The following is a 19,824-nucleotide window of genomic DNA, read 5'->3' on the forward strand; positions in this document are numbered from 1 at the left end:
TTACAGAATGACGTCCAGTCGGGTATTCAACTGCAAAAAAACATTTTATTGCAATACACAGGATTGAATTCTGCTGGACTCATTGCTGCCACTGCCAGGCACGTCAACACACAGGGGGACTGGCCGGTGCCGGAATACCTTCAATGTGGATTATGAAATGGGTGAAGAGGTGATAACTAATCAGCTCACCTTAACTCAGGCGCCACAATTTGTTCAGAGTTTCCCTGTCACCAACGGTTTTAATTTAAAACATAAACAGAGGCCAACCCCGAGGCGGAGGGGAAAGAAAAAAAAAAAAAAACTAACGGCAAGTTCTCAGATAGCAAGCAATGAAGGCAAAGCAGAAAATACACATTGGTATAAAAATCAACATGGAATTTCTTAAGGGGACACAGAAACATTTTGGAGTAAACAATCGCTTTCGTCTTTGATTCAATATAATTTTTTGGTATTTTTTTTCCCACTGAAAAATCAATTCTGACCCAGGACCATTTGTATCAGGCACATGTTTGGATGACAGGAAGAGGAATACGAACGAGACCATAGATGAGAGAACTGCTCTCATTGGTGGTCTGAACTAAGCCAATGACAAAAACAAAGGTCATTTTAAAGGCCACCCTGTTACTTGAAAAAAAAGGCAAACCATGAGGGGATTGTGCACCCTGCAATTTGAGTAAGGGTCTGGTGTAGGGGGAAAAAAAAAAAAACAGTATCGCGATGGAACCATTTCACAGTGGTAGTGATTGTTGATTGAAAAGGCGAGTGATTGTATTATGCAGGTTAATGGGGTGAAAGAGGAATAGGGAGGGGAGACAATGCGCTGGAAGTTAGACTGAAACTGCAACAAGATGACGACAACAGATCAGTCCGCGTTTGCTTACAAGACCAACAGATCTTGATCTTCTCATGTCAGACTACCATGAGGGATGGTTAGTGGTGGAATGAAAGGAGATGCATAGGGGAGCAGACAAAACAAGGAGCAGGGGTGGGGTCGGCAAATCAGTAGAACACAACACTGGACTTTCCTCCCGGGGGGTTAAGGACCCTGTTGTGAGAGCGAGGCTTGGGTCCCAGGTGAGGCTCGTGGTTCTTCTTGTCATCAGTGGGTGGGGTGGATGAGGAGCCTGAGGAGTCGGAGCCAGGCTCTGGGGTAGCTGGAGCAGCAATAGGCTCCTCCTGAGCTGGCACAGCGACTGGTGAGGCAATTTGCTCTTTAACCTCGGGCTGGCTTACGTCGACTTCGGGCTGGCTGACTTTGACCTCGGGTTGGCTGACTTTGACCTCGGGCTGGCTGACTTTGACCTCGGGCTGGCTGACTTTGACCTCGGGCTGGCTGACTTTGACCTCGGGCTGGCTGACTTTGACCTCAGTTGCTATGAGATGAAATAAATTCATTATGAAAATGCCAAGGAGGGGGTCTAAAGCTGTGCTTGTGGAAGGGTCACTTAAAAAGTTTCAAACCGAGTATAGTTGCTCGCTGTTTATATACAAAACTGTATATATATATTTTTAATGTTGCAAAACTTCAAAATATTTTAATAGCTTTGTGTAAGACGCTCACCTGGTGATTCGGGTTCAGGTACTACACTTAGATTGTCCTGCAAAAAACAAACATAAAAACAATTATGGCCAATTTCCAACAATCTATTGACTCCAAGTAAGCCTGCAGCACTGCACTAGCACACTCAGCATATTCCGAATTCAATCACGTAGCAATGCTTCACTCCACAAGCTGGTCATGGTTAGTCAGCAGAGAAAGGCGAAATGAAAAGTCGAGTAGACTTCACCTTTGGCTTATTTGGGTGACTTCGGCTTGGGCTGTGAACATCTGCACTATCCTCTGAGCCAAATATGTTGCTAGATGGTCCACCTGGAGGAAGGGGTCTCTGTGGTCGAACTGGAGGTTCAGGTTCCCCAAATATTCCACTGCTCTTACCACCTACAGGACACCAGAGATGTGTTATGAGTAATACCGTTGTTTGTTGTCCATTGTACACAATTATGTCAACATTCTTGAATAAGACGTTTGACTCCATAAGCATGTTAGTTACAGATCATGGCCTATTTCAACAAAATTAAATTATTTAAATAAAATACTTTTTTTTTTCTTCTTAAAAACCAGCCTTTGTTCACCTTTGGTTTGATACGACTAATATGGCTGCGTATTCGTCATATTAGGTCACACTTTGCACAAAGTCTTATATTGATGAGTCACAACTCAAAACTGGCATGCTTAACTTTGGAAAGGCTCAGCAGAGACGCAGATTACATTCAAAGGAGGGAACAGTGAAGATGTCTATGCAGAGTTCATCACATGAAAGTAACAGTTTTCACACGCTAGCCCTTTCCCACATCCGTCACACGCTTATCTTACCCGGAGGGTTGGAGCGCCTGGGTGCAGCCTGGGGCTCCTCTGGAGAACCAAACAGGTTGGAGGCCATTTTATTTGGTCTTCTAGATTGGGGGGCTTCCTCTTCATAGCCACCAAACAGATTACTGGAGGCACCGCCGGGGGGTCGCAGCACCCTGCAGAGGAAAGGCTCTTAGCACAACTTGAATGAGAATTAAGTTTGCAATCCAATTATATCAAGTCTGTCTTTAGTGCAGAATCCATATAGAACTTAAAACGATCTGAAACGACGTGCACCATTTTGTTTGTTTGACACTAGGATTATATGACCTACATTGGAATATTCTCATTCACAGTGAACCCCACAGAATAATTAAATGCTCTTCCACTGCCAACAAATAGATTCAATCCAAACTGTGCACTTTTTGTTTGACAGTGTGCAATGAGTTTTTTTGGTGCAAAATATGGGCGTTATGTATGCTACACCGCAATACTAAAGCGGAATGGACATTCAACGCAGCACACAGTCCACGCTGACAGACAACATGATCATATGGTCGCAAAGGGCGCCATATCGTTGCAAAAACTGCGAGACTTTCACAAGTTACCAGAAACAATCGCACGATTTAAATCGTGCTATTCTACAGCAGACAACAAAAGTGAGCAACATAAATGGATCTTATGAATCGCTACACACTATTAAAGGGAACAATCATGTAGCCGAGTAGCGGATGAGCTAGCACAAAGACGAGACAAGAGCTTCACACTTCCGCAGGCGCAGAAGACAACGCCTGCTCGCTTAGCGTCAAAGCTAATTCTCAAAATGTATTCGTCTGGGCAATTTATAACACGCCAGTTTAAGATTATTCAAACTGATGATGACTTGAAAGGTTCCTGCTGATATATTTGACGGAAAAAAAAACTGACGCCAAGAGCTATAACGTATGTTTAATTCACATGACATACGCTAGTCGAGCAGTTACCCAAGCTTCAAATAATCAAGAAACTCCTAATTACCTTGAGCTTGGTTTTGACCCAGTGTCCAACCCTTGAAACATGTTCGTCGAAGTCATCGTGGGTTTTGTTGAAAGTCTTCAAATTTCCTAAGACAACTTCGTCACTCTGCCAACTGGACGACTTGGAGGTTCCTCCTTCGTCTCGTCTGATCCCACCCAAACTCCTTTGCGAAGAGTGTCAGTCTAAGCGAGAGTGACACCGCGGGATATATCCGGTCCGTTGCCGAGTTGCTGTTATGGGGTGCGCTTGTTTTATGTCGCAGGATAGCCCGCTGGGACGATCGGTAAATCTGTTTTTTGACCAAAGTAAGCAGGAAAAGTACATTTATTTTCAAATGTTGTAAGTTAAAGTCAAAAGTCATCATAAAATGCATACTCAAGTAGAGTAGACTCCTGCAAAAGACGGAAACGTATCATTTTATGCCAACGCTGTGAGGCAGTATACGGTGTGTACTTGGGCGTAACTCTTCAATATAGCTGCAAATGTAATTCCAAACTAAAATTGTGGTCAAATAAAATTATCTAAACAAATTAATTTACTGTTAGTGCGTTTGGGTACCTAAATCATTAGGAGTAGAAAACGTTCAAATACGTGACAGGAAAAGAAATACAATTGGTCCTTCACCTGGCGTTTCAGATTACCGATTGGTAGAACGCCACGTCAATCAAGCTTTACCCGCGCTCCTCGTGGATTTCCAAGCCAATCACAGGATTTGTTTTCGAGTTGTAGTGGGCGTGCCAACGCGCGTGGATGAGCGAGCCACATGAACTGTCATATGCAGCCAAATTGGAGGCAAGCTACTAACGTGCATGGTTAGCTTGGACCGTGAATGGAAACGTCACTTTTGGGCCTTTACTGCAGGTAATTCCCAACGATTCATGTTGTTTTATATATATATACATCTCCAAACAAATGCTTCAAGGGATAATAAACGGCATGACTTCAAATAGTTATGCAGTGTGCAAACGCTAGCTGGTGATGTTAGCGGTTTTGCTAGAAATCACTTTATGAATGGAAATGACTGTTGTATACTTTTGTTTACTCTTATTTATAACAGTGAGCTCGTCAACTGATCGTCTGTCTCCCTCAAAACATTGTCTCGTTTGTAAAATACAGAATTGGTGGATGGATGTTTATTCTCCTCACGATCAGTTACTACGTGGCAATTTGCATTCACTAGTTTGTATTTCTTTATTGCTGTGACTACAATAGGTTAGAGTAACAATGCTAGATTGGATTAAAGTCAACTGAAGTCACAAAGAGCATGTTAAAAAGTGGATGTTATGGCACGTTTTTCATCTTGATTCCACAAATACCCAAGTTGTGGTTGTTGTTTTTGTAAAATGAAGGCTGGACCTGGAGTTTGTGTCCGTAATAAGAGATATTTTGAGTTATTACTCACTTATGACACAACAAGGTTTTAAAGGTTGTAATGCTGTCATTTCTTCGCATTTTCAACCCCAAATCCTCATCACAATCTCCATTTATTATATCTGGTAATACGTTCTTGTCACCACTATGATGTAATACTTCATTCTCAAAATATCAAAATATCCATATCTCAGCTAAATAACATAGTGAGTTTATCAAGCTGTACTTTAGGAATCAGTACCACTGTAACTATACCAATGTAATACATGATGCTCACACACATAGCCCTCCCTTTGATTTCGAAACAGGAATATAACTGTGTCAACATTACGATTAGAAATGACATTGCAATCACCAAAGCAAAAAAATAAAATACATGATATATATGAAATAGATGTGATTTATATACTGCACGTGTAGACAGTGACGTAGAAACGTGTGAAGTGCACTAAGGTTTATTAAAGTATTATCGTGGCAAATAAGCACAAATGACCGCATGAGTGAGTAATATTGTTGGCGGCATGGGTCAAATATGACGTTCTAGTGTTGGGTCGAAAACTTTGATGAGTTGTATTATCGAAGCATTGAGTATATTACCGATAGAGAACAGTGGAACTGCGCTGAGTTCGTCTCAGTTGAAGCTGGACAACGACAGAGCAGCAGGGAGCGACGACACCGTGGTGGATTTATTATGCCCAATTTGATCAGTTATTGCCAGTCGAACCGGTCATACCCATGGTGAAGAGAAAGAAGACGTCGCCCACTTCCGAAGATCATGAAATTGGGTAAAATTGTGTTTAGAAGAAACACTTTAAATAGAGGTCGAATGCACCGACGGGTTCTCGTTGTCGTTTCTGCAGGGCGCTAAACTGAAAAGCGCTTGCATTTGAATTTAGTTCATATTCAACCTTAATATTGGCCAAATCAAACGCTGGGGAGGCTAGTAAACACCCCGAGCCGTTCGCGGGATGTGTCGGTGGTTAAGTTAAATTTATTTGATTGCTGTAAATGAATATATTTTGTGTTGTTTTGTCGGGACTGGAGAGGGGATTTGAAACAAACAGCGGCGGCCATGTTGAGAGACAGCAAACGTCGTGTTTAGAAGTTAATTTTGCTCATCGCCTTAGTCCTCATGTGTCTTTTTGGACTCTGTGTGTTGTGGCAGCATGACACCGGGCTCCAGGGAGGGGATCGGTGTCGATGGGACGGCGAATCCGTCCAGAAAAGCCGACGGTTGCGACGAGGAGGAGAGCGGAGAGCAGGCGACCGAGGAGCGCAGTACAAAGGGAGACGAGCGAGTGGAAATTCTTAATCCAGCACCCGCTACTCTCAGCCCCGGTTCGGTTCAACCCGGATCGGGTTCCAGCCAACAGACCCATCCCTCGGTGGAGCCCAGTACCCCGTGTCACGACCAACATCATTTTCTCCGGTCCAGCGTTCGACCTCCAAGCAAAAGGATCCGGAAGGATTCCATCGGCTCGACCATCAACGGCCATGGCGTGGCCAAATCGAAAGGTAACAGCAAACGGGAATTTGTTTTAAGTGTTTTTTTTTTTTTTATCCCGTCCATTTGGACTGGTTCCGAACATGCTCTCTGCTTTGACAATATCCATGACAAGTCACAGTGACCCAAAACTTGCATTGTCACCCCACTAGTTTGAGACTACATGTTAGAGGGGGGCCATGAGAAAAGCAGTCAAAAGATTTTACTCTTATTATTTCCACTCAAACAAAAGGTGTCTGTCTGTAGAATGATAGTCATATAAAGATAAAGGCAGTGTCTTTATCTGGCAACATAAACGATCTTGGGAAGAAAAAAAAAATACGTGACTGCTGGATTTTCATGCCGCACATTTGCAGATTCTAAAGATAATTTTACAGCCACATTTTTGATGTGTATCGTAAAACCAAAATATCCACAGTGCAACTGCGACATTCTGACCCGCAGGTCAAGTGAAAGTGCCAATAAAAAATGTCTTTGCGATGAAAATGCAGTTTTGATTGTCAGATGTAACAATTTTCGCTACTATGGTTGTAGTTTGTAGTCCTGTAGAAATCCCTCAAACTAAGATTTGAGTTTCCTATCATGTTACTAAATAAGGCAACAGAAATATTATTAAAAAAACTCTCCCATAAATAACAATACATAAGTTAAAAGCCTCTCTGACAGTGCCAATTGAAGCAAAGCTTTGTTTTCTTTGTATAGCTAGTTAGTGTCGATTTACGTTTTCACAATAATAATGAATTTGTATTGACAGTGAAGTAGCCAAAGCTTCATCATAAATTGTCTTATATCTTAAGTTGTTGGCAAAAATAAATCATTTTGCAGGACTTCACAGATATCATTAATTGACCAAGCTATGTACATTGATGCTATTTTTGAGCTCATCTATTTTGAGAGAGAGAGAGAGAGAGCGAGGCGCATCAAGGTTAGTGTCTCTGAGATGCGCAGCAAGCTAACAACTCCCTCTCCGTTTGTTTTGATACCTTCTGGCACAATTGTGCTTTTACGTTTGGCCATCGGAGCCCACCCGGAGTTGATTTTGGATCTGCGTGCCAGAGAATTGGCCAAAGAAAAACTGGTTTACTTTTCTTGGTTCTCTGCCAAAACTAAACGCCAGTATAAAAGTCTCTGCAGGTTTCGTGCTTTGACAACCTCACACAAATACACCATTTTGTTAGAAGCTTGGGTGATGTGTAACTGCCCTGTGTATTCCAGGTGCAGAGAATGGCTCATCTTCCCAGGGTGCTTTGGGACAATCTGGACCTGCTGCTGGATCTTCTGGGGGAGTCTCCAAGACCACAAAGGGCCAAGGATCCACCGAGAAGGAGGAGCAAGCTGGTAACCAAAAGCGAGCTCGTCGGCAGTGGGAGTCTTGGAGCGCGGAGGATAAAAACAGTTTCTTCGAAGGGCTTTATGAGGTAGGAGGCGGAACTGTTGTTTTTTTATTAAATGGGGCCTTCTCATCTATACATCGTTAACGTTCTACAGCATGGCAAGGATTTCGAGGCCATCCAGAATAACATCGCCATGAAGTACAAGAAGAGAGGCAAGCCAGCTAACATGGTGAAAAACAAGGAGCAAGTCCGCCATTTCTACTACCGCACATGGCACAAGATCTCCAAGCACATTGACTTTGCTAACGGTACGTTTTCTTGTCTTGTCTATAAAAAAAAAGGGCAAATATTATCCCAAACAGATTGAGTTAAGTTGACGCTTCGAATTGTCTTAAATGTATGGGATTACAGCACCACCTGCTGCTTAGGAAAGTGTTTCGGCCATGACACTCGTGTGCCTCACTGCACGTCCTCCATGATTACTGTCAATTTTTTATTTTTGCATGTCGTACGTCTCATCTGACTCTCCCTTTCCTCTCGTCCTCAGTGTATACTCGAGTGCTGAAAAAATCCTCTCAGGAGCTGTACGGTCTCATCTGCTATGCCGAGCTCCGCAAAAAAGTTGGAGGGCGTAAGTAAAAGTTCTGCACACTTTTCCTCAAACATGTTTTGAGGCTGTGGGGTCACGAGGGATGCAATTAAACACGGCATGCAAACAACCTGCTCCACCCCGACCCCCCCTCCTCCTTGCAAACACACCTTTTGGTCTTTTGGGAAAGCTGCTCTGCAGGAACAAACAATTGTTTGACTTTGCATTTGGTCTCATACAGTCATGGATGACAAGAATGTGGCAAAGCTGAATGAACTCATCCAACAAGGGTGAGTTGCGTCATCACGTAAAATAGCTCCGATCAATTCTTACTATTCCATCTGTTTGAGCAGGGCCACCACTGTGCGCTCCAAAGGGAGGAACTTGCGAATTAAAGCACCCATGTGTCGTGCGCTGAAGAAACTTTGTGACCCGGATGGTGAGCACGCACACACAAACACAAACACACAGCTGCAATGGGCAAAATGCTTTGTAAACAAACAAAGCTGGTGAAAATGCAAAGTGTGTCAATCATGAGGCGCCGGGTTTTGATTGGCGGGTTTTTAGCAATAACAATAGCAATGAGGGGGCTGTTGGTGTTGCCATAGTAACACCACAGGAGAAAGAGGCTGTACAGGGAGACGTTGTAGGTGATTGCACCGATGAATATGAATTGTCAGATTATCAACGGTATTCATATTTTTTTGTCACACTCTGCTCTTCGCGACCCTGCAGGAGTAAGTGACGAGGAGGACCAGAAGCCGGTGCGTTTACCCCTGAAGGTGGCGGTGGAGCTTCAGCCACGCAGCAACTATTCCTGGGCCCGCGTTCAGAGTCTTGCGCACAACCCTCGCCTCAGGTCAGTAACGTACACCTTATTTGGATTTCATTTTCTGTAAGTTCCCATGAAGCAAATAAAGCATCTGGCTATAAATTAATAACTGTGTTTTTCTGCGTACCAGGATGGTGGTGGAACTTCACAGAAAGGTTTCCAGCCTCATCGAGTACCTGAAGCAGAAGTGGGCCTATCACGACCAGAGAATTGTATCCGTCAATACGATACCAGACCTTGTTTTAGGAATCTGCAAAAAATTTCACAGTCTAGTAAATTTCCTTAACTCTGCTCTTTTAGATAAAAAGTCTGATGGAAAGGGAAGCTTTAGAGGTGTCCAACGCCACTTCTCCAACCAAAGCCCCGCCCGAGGAGCTCTTCCTTTTCCCGGCCGAGAGCAGCTCCCTCACCACGCTACCCGGTGTGGCTCGTGTGGTACACTCCAAGGCCTCGTGCACGGTACACTGGCAAGAAAGTGGCAAAGCCCGGCCCAATGCCAAAGAGCTACCCGCCGCCCAGATTTGGGGTATTCACACAGCTCCAACTTCACGGACAAACAACAAATCTGGGCGAGGAAGCGCGGCGTCAACCGCTTTGGTGACCCCGCAGACTGACACTGGTCAAACAGAGCCTCCCAGTCTTGAGATGTCACCTGATGCTTCTGCCAAGGTAGAGGAGAAGAGGCCATCTCCATCTGCACTTCCTCAGCAAGTGGGAATTCTTAGAGAGGAGGCAAGTGAGGGAGGACTTGTTGAGGGGAGCAAAACCTGCACTGCTAGCGTGGAGTCCTGTGGAGGCCTAGCAGGGACCAAAACGACAGATGCATCATGTGGTGCCGCAGAGAACTCGCAAGACCCGTGCAAGGAGGAGCTGAGCGCAAACTCCTCCTCGGACACCATCCAGACCGCTCCAGCCAAGCTCTCCGTGGTCAGCCCAGAGGAAGGAGCGCCGCAGAGCTCGCCGCCCGCAACCAAAGAACGAACCGTCGAGCAGATCCGAGGTGAAGGCTGGAACATCCGCGACGCCGAGAACGTCACGCTGGCAGAGTTGTACTTAATGTTCGGGAAGCCCGGCAAGCTGCAGCTGGAGTACGAGTGGCAGGCCAGCTCGGACCTTCACGAAAAAGGGCAAGCGTCAGCGCAGCACGGGAAACAACGAGTGCTACGCTGTCTGCTAAGACTGGTCACCACAGAGGTCAACCCAAAACCTTTGGTAGGCATTTGGCGGTTCTTTACGCACTGGCGGCAAAACTTGCAGCATGTCTGATGCTTCTCGCCATGCATTCACCTCCAGGCTCCGGAGCTTTGTTCCACAGCCACGTCACCCCTCAAGACTCCTCAGGAGAATCAAAACCAGGCCCTCACACCCCCGGGAAAAGGTCCCATTGCTGGGGTCCGTAGCCCCAGTTTTGGCCGGCAGCCCGCCTCTGTCCGAGGGGCCAAGTTGCACCTGCCAAACGTTGGAGGCTCAGGTATCAGTAGATCAAATCTTCAGCGGGTTGGATTTGAAGTCACTCCCTTTTCTACTGTATTGCCGTTCTTCATGTCAAATACCGCACAACATAAAATGGCGTCCTCCTCAGGTGCACGCAACCTTCCCCGCTCTCTGCTGGGCTCATCGGGGGCAGCGGGCAGTGACGCCGAGGGCAACGTGTTTGCAGTACCCACCACCCTCCCCCCGAACAGTTCCCGCCACAATCGAATGTTCTCCCCCAACAAAGAGGCTGAGCTGGCCCTGAAGCAGCAGCTCGACTCCATCAGTGTAAGACGTGTGCATTCCCAGCCGGCGGTTCTATGCAGTCCTATTGATTGTAACTCTCTCCTTTTCACAGATGCAGTCCGATCTTTTCCTCTCGCGTCCAAGAAAACCTCGAAACAAACTCCGGAAGCCGCTCGTCGTTCAGGTGAGTTTGTCTTCTCGATCTGAACGTCCGACAACCAGCTGAGCCGCTCGGTTCTCGTCCATAGCGAACTCTCCTACCGCGAACTACAGGGGACACGTCCCAGCACGTCTGCTCCCTCTCCATCCTCTCCAACTCTTCTGCCACAGGTTGGAAATGACTCTCACTGTGGATTTATCAAACCAAACTGAGTCACACTGGGACAACTATTGTTTGTCCCGCTCACTTCCTGTTTTTCTACCTCAGGAACTGGATCTTTCCGGCCAATTCAAACCCGGCTTGCCCCTGGCTCCCTCCCTCTACCGTCCAAAGCTGCTTCTTCAGCTGCAGTAGCCAGCCAACTCTCCAGTATGTCATTCGTGGTTTTTAACTATGTGCATACATGTAAACACAACAATATAATTCCGGCACACTTACCTATTTTCACATTACCTCTTTTTTTTTCCCCCCCCAGGTGCAATTGACCTCGCGGCAAAATCTGCAGGCATCATTCCAGGAAGTCCTCGTCGGGAGCCAGATTCTCCTGCGCTGGTGGCCCCTGCTCCGATTGTTGACGCTGACCCGGACCCTCAGCTCCTCCAGCACAATATCTCTGAGGTCAGAAAAACACACCTTGACAGATTAGATTGACACGACTGGATCCTAATTGGACATTGGAAATTTCATTGATAAAAAATATTAGAAATGAGGTCACTGCAAATAACAATAACGGTGTTTCTTCAACAGAATGGTCTGCCGCCGCCATCTCCCGGAGTAACAGGGGGTGGAGACTCGCTCCTTTCCCCCCCCCAGCGTGGCCTCATTACTGGACATCTCTCTACCGGGCCCACCTGAGGAAGCTATGACCCCAGGAGAGAATCAAACACACATCAGTGACTCCATCATTGAGCTGGCCATCAATTCTGCCCACTATGGTGCGTTAATGAGAATTACTTTTAAATAGCAATAATTGAAGCATTGCATAAATGATTTGTTGGTTGTGGTGATACAGGTGAGGAGGCGGCGCTCTCCTCAGCTAAACTGAGTAGCAGCGACGGCTCCAAACTGCTGACTTCGTCTCCCTCCGTCAGCCCGTCCCGAGGATGGATTCCCTCGCCCAGTCACGACCCGCAATGGTATCCCAGTGACTCCTCAGACTCCACTCTGGGATGCCTCCTATGTGAGTCTGTCGATCTTCTAAAGTAGTTATTCTCAAACGATGGGTTCAGGATATTAGTTCAAGTAGATATTTGTATTAGCGCGAGACAAATGGGATGACATCCTCTTGTAATGTTGTGCCCTGATGTCATGTCCTTCCAGCTAGCATGGTGTCTTCTGATAAGGGCAGGCGGAGCACCCTCACCCCCACCGGCCCCTCCAGTGGCACAGCTTTGCTGGGTCCGAGCCTGCTTGACTGCAACTCCCATGATTCCTTTCAGTCACGTGGGCTCCCTGATGTGGCAGAGGTATGTGTTTCAACTTTTTTTTTTCTTTTCCCCTCAGCTCACAATAAACATCTCTTGAGGCTATATTGTGCATTTCAAATGTTATGTGCCCGCAGATGGACTCTCAGCTTGCCTGCATGATGAGCGAGAGCAGCGTGGACTACATTGCACGCTTCAACGACCTGGCTCAGGAACTCGCCGTGGCCGAGCCTTCGATTCCACCACCCTGAGGGGGGAGGCGGGGCAAGCGTCGCCGACGCCATCTGGACAAAACAAGTGAGCGCATTCTACCTGCTATCAAAGACAACTGCGGCGATAGACCACAAACCGAAAGCCATCCCTGCCCCGTTTGTTAAAGTGCAATAATTCATGTTGTGAGAGCCACATTGTTCAAAGACACGCTGGCTTCACTGAACTTTTTTTGCAATGAGATGGAAAAAAGTCCCTTTAAAAGACTCTTACGTTAACAAAACACAACCTCATGTACAGGAAATTACTTTGCCATATCTGAACAAAAATGTCACTGAACCGTTTTTGTCTTTTCCTGCTTTTTTACGTTTGTGCCCTAAAATGTGCATATCTGCCAAAATGCCTAGTTAGACTGCTCATAAAAAAGATGTTTGGCCGTTGAATCGAGGTGATTGTTAAAAACAAAACAATTCAACACTAGAAATCCCGGTCATGCTACTGTTGAAGTTGCCTTTTACTTCACATTTATTTCTTCTCCATCCGTTCCGTTTGAGCAGTTTAGTGAATATTTGCAGCATGAATTCCGTTTTTATTTTTTGTATTAATTAAAGGCAGTATGCAATATGGCAGCTTTGGTCAGTAGAAAGTTTAACTTCATTTCAATTTGGTGCTGAAATGATATTTGAAATCATTGTAAATATCCGGCTGCTTGATGACCTAATTGTATCTGATGAAAAAAATATATCTGGCTGCATTAACTGATTGAAAGAAGAGCTGTACATTTTATAGCTTCACATTTGCAACCTTTTAATTTAACCAATACACAATCATTTTTACTCTATAGACGTATTTTCGTTTTTAAATTAGCACTCCAATTAACTTGACAGAGATGTGTAATCAACATATTTACCTTTCATTACATAACATTGGATTGGTTGTGTTGAACACAGTTGAAAAATGGACTGATAGTTGAAGTGAACACTTGTGCCAAAGTCACTATAAAGAGCAACCGCAGTTTTCATCTCAGGCTGCTCTTTGTATGTTGATTTTATGAAACGGACCGACCGACCGACACTTTCCCCCCATTTTGGTGCTCAGTCATTTCCTGCAAATACATCTCAAAAGTCCGTCGTCATTGCAACGAGTGGTTTAGCAAAGCGTTGTGTGAATTTGTTGTTTCACTTGATTGGATTTGAAATATCCTGTTTGCAGGAATGTGGGGAAATAGGAAAAGGAGAAAGCACTATTTTAACATTTACTTAACATTTAAAAGTGAGATTTTTATTGTTAAAGAAAATTCTGATTTGTTTTGTTGAAGGACTTCTTTGTACAAATGGTGATTCCAGTATTCGCTGCGCTTTTGTAACATAATGTAAATTGTTATTTGGAATATTTATTGTTAACATTTCTAAAAAGTGGTTCTCTTTAACTTAAGACTACGTTTAAGAATGGAACAACCTGTTAAAAATTTTCATTGGTTAAAGGTGTTTTTATTTTGTGCTTAAAAGTTCGCTATAAAAAAAGCTTTCTTTTGTATTTGTGTCTTTTCTTACCACAGCAAAGTGAGGTCATTTTTATTTATAAATTGCAACATTCAAATTGGAAACGTGAATAATACATTTTATTTTTCTTAGGTTCATGTCTGAAGTTGGGTTTTTTTTTGTCTGCAAAAACTAAGCTCCAAAATGTTTAGGTGCACAAATGCAGCATCACTATAAATTTATTACATACACATAAATTAATACATAACTATGGTTTAAAATAAGCTCTGAAATAAGTAGAGGAAAATAGTCAACAATTGCTCATTTTAGTACAAAATAAATAAAGGGGTTTTGTGATAAAATAGTAGAAATAGCTCAGAAATGTATCATTGTTTTCAGTGCCCATAATGTAGAGTTCAGAAATAAACGTGAATGAGGAAAGACTATACAAACAAAAACTTTTATTTACTCACCGGTTTCCTGGTGTATTTCTTAGACAAGCAACACCGTATTTGTCCTTTAACGGTTCAAGTATTTTTGGCTTTGTGCTCTTTACGAGCACGGGAGGACATGAGTTTAAAGAAGAGGGTGGGCCACAACGTGCGGAGATAAATGGCCACCGTGGGCAAAGGTCCCGCCAAAACAACATCTTTGCTCTTGTGTCGCACAGCTTTCAGAACTGCCTGAGCGACATCTCCTGGATCCCGACCTGTCGCCGTGGTCGTGTCCACAACTAAAAAATAGCAACAAGACATAAAACTTGTCAAGTCTACTAAAATATGGCACCTGATAACGGACTTTTTTTTTTCTTCTCTAGATCCAATTACATATGTTTAGGAATGCCAAATTAAGAAACCTTACCACCATACTTTGAGCCGTCTCCCGTGACGGCATTGACGGAGAGATTTGTCCTGATGTATCCCGGACTAATGACAGTCACTGGAATCCCGTAACGTTCCACCTCAGCCCGTAAACAATCAAAGTAGGCCTGGGTGGCGTGTTTGGACGCTGCATCTAAATACACAAGATACAAAGAAAAACATTGTTTTAGTTTGTTTCCAAATAGGGAGAAAACATTTCAAATAAATTAGAATAAAAAAAACTTACAGGCTGATCGGTATGGAATAGCGATCTTGCCCTGAACGCTGCTTATGACAACAATATGGCCACTGCGCTGGCGAACCATGGAAGGCAGAAGAGCTGATGAAAGGAGAAAAAAGTTTAACTTGTGGCAACTTTTGTCCAGCTTAACAACACACAGTAGACGTGCTAACCAACCACAAGCCCACCGAGCTAACTTCCTCCTCACTGACCTTGCGTAAGAGCAACTGGTCCGAAGTAATTTGTTTCCATAACATCCCTCTGAACCGATAGGTGAGTGTCCAGTATGTTGCCGCGGTAACTGATTCCGGCATTATTAATGAGGACGTCCACTCGCCCGTAGCACCTCAAGATGTCCTGCGCCGCTCTGTCCATCGAGTGTGTGTCGCTCAGGTCGAAGATAACGGTGCTGGGAACGTACGTCTGCACGTTGAACGCAGAAAGCCGGTTAATCCACGAGCTGTGACAAGTTTTTAATTGAATGTAGCTGTTTGAGGCACAAGTAAATTGAATTGCAGATGTCCCGAATGAGTGTGTTTGAATACCTGCTGCTTTCCATCCTTTGCACTTGCGTTCAGCTCCTCAACCACCTGCTGCAGTCGACTTGCATCTCGACCGCACAGTATCAATCGAGCCCCTGCACTGTGGAACACACGTGCGCATTCTACAAGAGGGGGGAAAAAAAACAATCCAGCAAGCTCAATATAAATAAAGTCGTTATGTCAGCTGAAGTTGAGAAGATATGACCAGAAAGCTCAGCTGACCTTTGCCCAATCCGGAGCTGGCGCCCGTGATGACCACCACTGCATCCTGGAGAGAAGCTCCGCCTCGTCGTCGGCCAAGTAGACGATAGAGAAGTAAAACTCCCACACTTGCGAGGAGCAATGCCGGTAGCGCTCCTCCTCCGGTGACACGCTCCATCACCTACACACAGTAATATCATTGTTTAGATTTGTGCAAGTCCATGGCTGAATGGCTGTAAAATTGTCACACACAAATATGGCCTAGTTTTAATAACCAAAAATCAACTATACAACAGGGTCCAAAAATACACTTGGCACCTTATTTATTCCCTATGATGTAAATTAACAACTCGTGACTCTTCTTTACTATTCTAAACATGGTGTCTCTTATTAGAAAAAAATTAATAAATACTTGAATTGTCTTTTAAAAGGCCTGTCTGATGATGCTGGTTGCGTAGAAGTCAATTAATAGTGCTGAAGGAAATTCTCCAATTTACTGAATTGGTTCTATGTGATGTCCGCTAGAGGGCAGACCGTGCAATTAAATTGCACCCACTTGCCATATTATACCTCAGTCTACTTTATTCCGTCGTAACTTTTAGTATCGTCGTATGACGAACGTGACTACCGTGCCACAGTATCGCTATGACAGAAAACGTTCAACATTGACATAAAATTGCAGAAGCTGCAAAATCCCTCCGCTATAGAGAAAAGATTAATAACAATGCAGTACGTACTCACCTTGGTTTGCAACGCTTTTCTTGATTTCAGAGTTATACTGTTCTCAAACACACAATCACTTCCTTTATAACACACCCACGCAATTTACTTCCGGGTTGTTTCTCGCAAAGGCTCACGGGAATTGAAGTGTTATTTAGTTTTACGTGTACGCACGATTAAAAAACGTTGACTCTTCTTGTTTTATATTTTATTGGTTCTGAAAGATATGCTTGAAAAAATGAAATTACACATTCAAAGAGTATTACACTGCTCCAAGAGTTTGCATTATTTTCAAATACAATTGCGATTGAAAGGTGAACATAATTTATTTTCAGTCGAGTAGGTCCTGCTCTTTGAAATTGCACCTTTAATAGATAACTAAAAACAAAAGAAAAAGTCCAAAACGATTGCTTAAAGCACAATTTAAATGTTAGGTGTTTACATTTCCATTAAATCAGCTGCTGTTTTCGTCAGATATTTTTTTGATGTCTTGTGTCGTTTTTGACGAAAACATCAACAAAACATTTTTATGAGAATCCAAAAATCAGGCAAAGCTGATTTGTTTTGACTTGAATTTGGTGTGCGAGTGCAAGGTCAGAAGTAGGATTTGATCAGAATTGTACATCTGGACATGGAAAACATATTTTAGCATGGATTAAGTTTATCTCTGTACAGCAGATACCGGCATCTGACACAACTCAAGACACGGAAATTGATAGGTCGACTTGTCACGCTATTCAGTGTTGGACAATACTGCGAAACATGGCTGGACTATTATCTGTTTGCTTGGGGAAAAAAAGTCAGATAGAGAGAAGCACGCTTTTCAAATAGCCTAATGTTTAATGAAAGGTGAAGTACTGATCAGCAAGTAAGGGAGTACAGTAAAACTACGAGGGGAAAAGGTCAAGCTCAAATCACACGTGTCCATCTCAACCACGCAGCTTCAGCCTTTACACAAAGGTCAAGTGTCAGAATGCAGGGAAGGAGGCGCAAAGGTAATACAGAGAACATGTGTGCTGTGGTTGTCACTATGAGAAAACAAATGCGGGAAGAAAAAAACAAAAACAACTTCCTTCTAGTTTTAACTATATCCCTCTGATCAAAGTTCAAAGCAGCCACCACAAGTGTTGTGGGCCCCATTGTGACCTTCCACTTTTCACACACCAGACTGTGGATAGGTTTGCTGTTATTCTTCTTTTTTGTAGGTTTATCTCATTTTCCTGTCGGTTCTTAAATGGTCTTCAGAGTGCACTCATACAGCATAGAGTTCGTAGATCTTCTTGACGCAGTACGCCAGCGCGGCCATCGCTATCGTGTTATGGAGTCTCTTTCTGTGGATGTCATCCCTGCGCACCAAGACCACGGGCGTGGAGGAGGTGAGTGTGTGCAGGGGTAGCCGCGACAGTTTTTGGCTGTCATATTCCACCTGGTACTTGCAGCAGGGGTCAAACTGCCATGAAATCCCATAGAGGGCGGCGCAGGCCACGCTGAGGGCGCCGGCTGGCAACGCCACGTAACGCGTGTATTCTGGAGGCAGTGAAAGCGGCGTCAGGAGGCAAGCGGCCCCCGACAACACGGCCGTCTTGTGCAGGCAGTTGCCCACTGTAATCCACCGTGCCGTCTCGTCGCCGATGCGCGTGGGTTCGATAACAATGTATTTATACTGGGCCTCCAGTGCTTGCTCCAACTCATACTCAAACTGGTCCTGCGCGTTCTCCCCGTTGTAGATCTCGTGAACTATGTAGCAGTCGGTCGCCGCCATCACTCCCCTGCAGAAAGGGTGACAATGACGACCGAAGAATTAAACACCACTCAATGTATACACTGGAATGTCTGATGGCTTCACACTGCCCCAGCTTGTCCGAGTGTTGCCAAGCCTATATTAGGACACTTGTATTGCCTTGAGTTCTTAGTAGAAGCTTTAATTGTGGAATATAAATATCGCTTTGCTTTTCGGATGATTCGGTTTCACTGAGTCCCCTGGTATGGCTTCGTCACGAGTACAATTCTCATACTTTAGTGGGAGAAAAAAAATGTCTAAACTATCATACTTCAAAAAAGCACAATAGATTAAGAAATCATGTCGCGATTTTACAATAGGGAGTTAATGAAGCATTCCTTTTCTGCGTTTCATCATCAAATCTACGCAGTTTGTAAGTCACATTATATTGCCCTCTGGTGGCCGAGGCACATACATCAAAATCAGCAATGCCATCTGAATTATCATGTCCAAAATGTTTCATGCTTTCATTCCTTTAAATTATGTATTTACAGTATGCTATTCAAAGCACAATACAGGTGCCCAGTGCCATTTTTTTATAACTCAAAAACAATTAGTTGGCGTTCTGGGCCACTGGAATAGATGATAGGCATTTCCATTCGTTTAAATTCAGAAAGGTGATTGGAGAGACGAGTGTTTCAAGTTAGAATCGTGGTCACGGTATAAAATAAGTTTGCAGCGTTGAATACCAGAGACATGATTGCTGCAAATAAATATTTACATTTGCCTCATTATTCATGGCAGTACTTCTGCGCAGATAAACAGTACATGGTCAACATGGAAGTATTTCTAAATCAACTTTAACGACACTAGAATGCTCAAGGTTGTTACGATAAGATAGGCAACAGGTAGCTTGTCGTAACACACAGGACACAGTGTACCCATGCGAGGCTAACTGGCTTCTAGCATGGAAGAAACTTATGGTGATTGGCCAGCTAAGTTAGGAAGAAGGTTCCATGTCATCAGTGGGAAACCGTAGCATATTCGAGGCAAAACACACCAAGCAAAGTCTATTGCGAACCTCCCCGCAAACGCAAAATTCATGACAACTTTCCCAGTCGCTGATCGGCTGATGTGAAATAACCAAAACATCACATGAGCCACTAGATGGTTTCCTTGTTAACACTGGCTAGCAGACACGTTAGCAAGTTAGCATGCTAATGTTAGCTAAGCATTAGATAAAATTCTTCGTGAGGTTCTCGTTGCATATTTGAAAGATAAACACGTTATTTGTCTGACGTTAGGTGACACGGACAAACGTTTCAATATGAGCGAAACATTTTGGTAGAACGTGAAAGATGTGAAGTAACTGACCTCTCCCTGCTCACTGGGACACCGCGCCTCCTTCCCAGCGACGCCATGATGGAGATAGAGCCGTTGTGGCAAGTGACGTATGGCGCCATAAGGCGTCCTGGGTAATGTAGTGTTCGGAAAGTGACTTACAGAAACTCCTAGCGGAATTAAACTACATTTCCCACAATGCATTAAC

At 44.1% G+C, this 19,824-nt stretch overlaps 4 protein-coding genes across 6 annotated transcripts; 1 reads left to right on the forward strand and 3 right to left on the reverse strand.

Moving 5' to 3' along the window:
* Positions 1 to 25: 25 nt before the first annotated feature.
* jpt2 (Jupiter microtubule associated homolog 2) lies at positions 26 to 3,549 on the reverse strand. Of its 3 annotated transcripts, none has more exons than XM_037256300.1 (6): positions 3,368 to 3,549; positions 2,375 to 2,526; positions 1,788 to 1,939; positions 1,562 to 1,598; positions 1,366 to 1,373; positions 26 to 1,302 (listed from the first exon to the last, which is right to left on the reverse strand). In XM_037256300.1, exons 1-6 carry the CDS (start codon positions 3,421 to 3,423, stop codon positions 1,000 to 1,002), a joined length of 708 nt encoding a protein of 235 aa, XP_037112195.1. In that variant the 5' UTR covers positions 3,424 to 3,549; the 3' UTR covers positions 26 to 999. The 3 variants fall into 3 exon arrangements, with proteins under 3 accessions (XP_037112195.1, XP_037112194.1, XP_037112192.1); XM_037256299.1 differs by having other exon boundaries at positions 26 to 1,260; positions 1,324 to 1,373; positions 3,368 to 3,548; XM_037256297.1 differs by having other exon boundaries at positions 26 to 1,373; positions 3,368 to 3,548.
* Positions 3,550 to 5,353: 1,804 nt separating this feature from the next.
* Positions 5,354 to 13,796, forward strand: cramp1 (cramped chromatin regulator homolog 1). The gene is given in 21 exon segments (XM_037256317.1): positions 5,354 to 5,523; positions 5,904 to 6,253; positions 7,458 to 7,660; positions 7,731 to 7,884; positions 8,124 to 8,207; positions 8,407 to 8,455; positions 8,519 to 8,604; positions 8,901 to 9,024; positions 9,128 to 9,209; positions 9,298 to 10,209; positions 10,291 to 10,468; positions 10,580 to 10,758; positions 10,829 to 10,900; positions 10,965 to 11,046; positions 11,144 to 11,245; positions 11,352 to 11,494; positions 11,624 to 11,680; positions 11,682 to 11,811; positions 11,889 to 12,056; positions 12,197 to 12,342; positions 12,438 to 13,796. Coding segments are annotated over 21 exon segments (3,465 nt in total). The 5' UTR covers positions 5,354 to 5,473; the 3' UTR covers positions 12,552 to 13,796.
* Positions 13,797 to 14,143: 347 nt separating this feature from the next.
* Positions 14,144 to 16,659, reverse strand: dhrs7b (dehydrogenase/reductase (SDR family) member 7B). Its single transcript, XM_037256318.1, has 7 exons — positions 16,577 to 16,659; positions 15,857 to 16,016; positions 15,638 to 15,756; positions 15,305 to 15,515; positions 15,099 to 15,191; positions 14,853 to 15,005; positions 14,144 to 14,724 (listed from the first exon to the last, which is right to left on the reverse strand). Exons 2-7 carry the CDS (start codon positions 16,011 to 16,013, stop codon positions 14,519 to 14,521), a joined length of 939 nt encoding a protein of 312 aa, XP_037112213.1. The 5' UTR covers positions 16,014 to 16,016; positions 16,577 to 16,659; the 3' UTR covers positions 14,144 to 14,518.
* Positions 16,660 to 17,041: 382 nt separating this feature from the next.
* On the reverse strand, positions 17,042 to 19,730 carry tmem11 (transmembrane protein 11). The gene is made up of 2 exons (XM_037256319.1): positions 19,650 to 19,730; positions 17,042 to 18,324 (listed from the first exon to the last, which is right to left on the reverse strand). The coding sequence occupies exons 1-2, from the start codon at positions 19,694 to 19,696 to the stop codon at positions 17,808 to 17,810; spliced, it is 564 nt and encodes a 187-aa protein (XP_037112214.1). The 5' UTR covers positions 19,697 to 19,730; the 3' UTR covers positions 17,042 to 17,807.
* Positions 19,731 to 19,824: the final 94 nt, after the last annotated feature.

The sequence above is a fragment of the Syngnathus acus genome, chromosome 8 (genome assembly GCF_901709675.1).
Source record: "Syngnathus acus chromosome 8, fSynAcu1.2, whole genome shotgun sequence".
Lineage (NCBI taxonomy): Eukaryota > Metazoa > Chordata > Actinopteri > Syngnathiformes > Syngnathidae > Syngnathus > Syngnathus acus.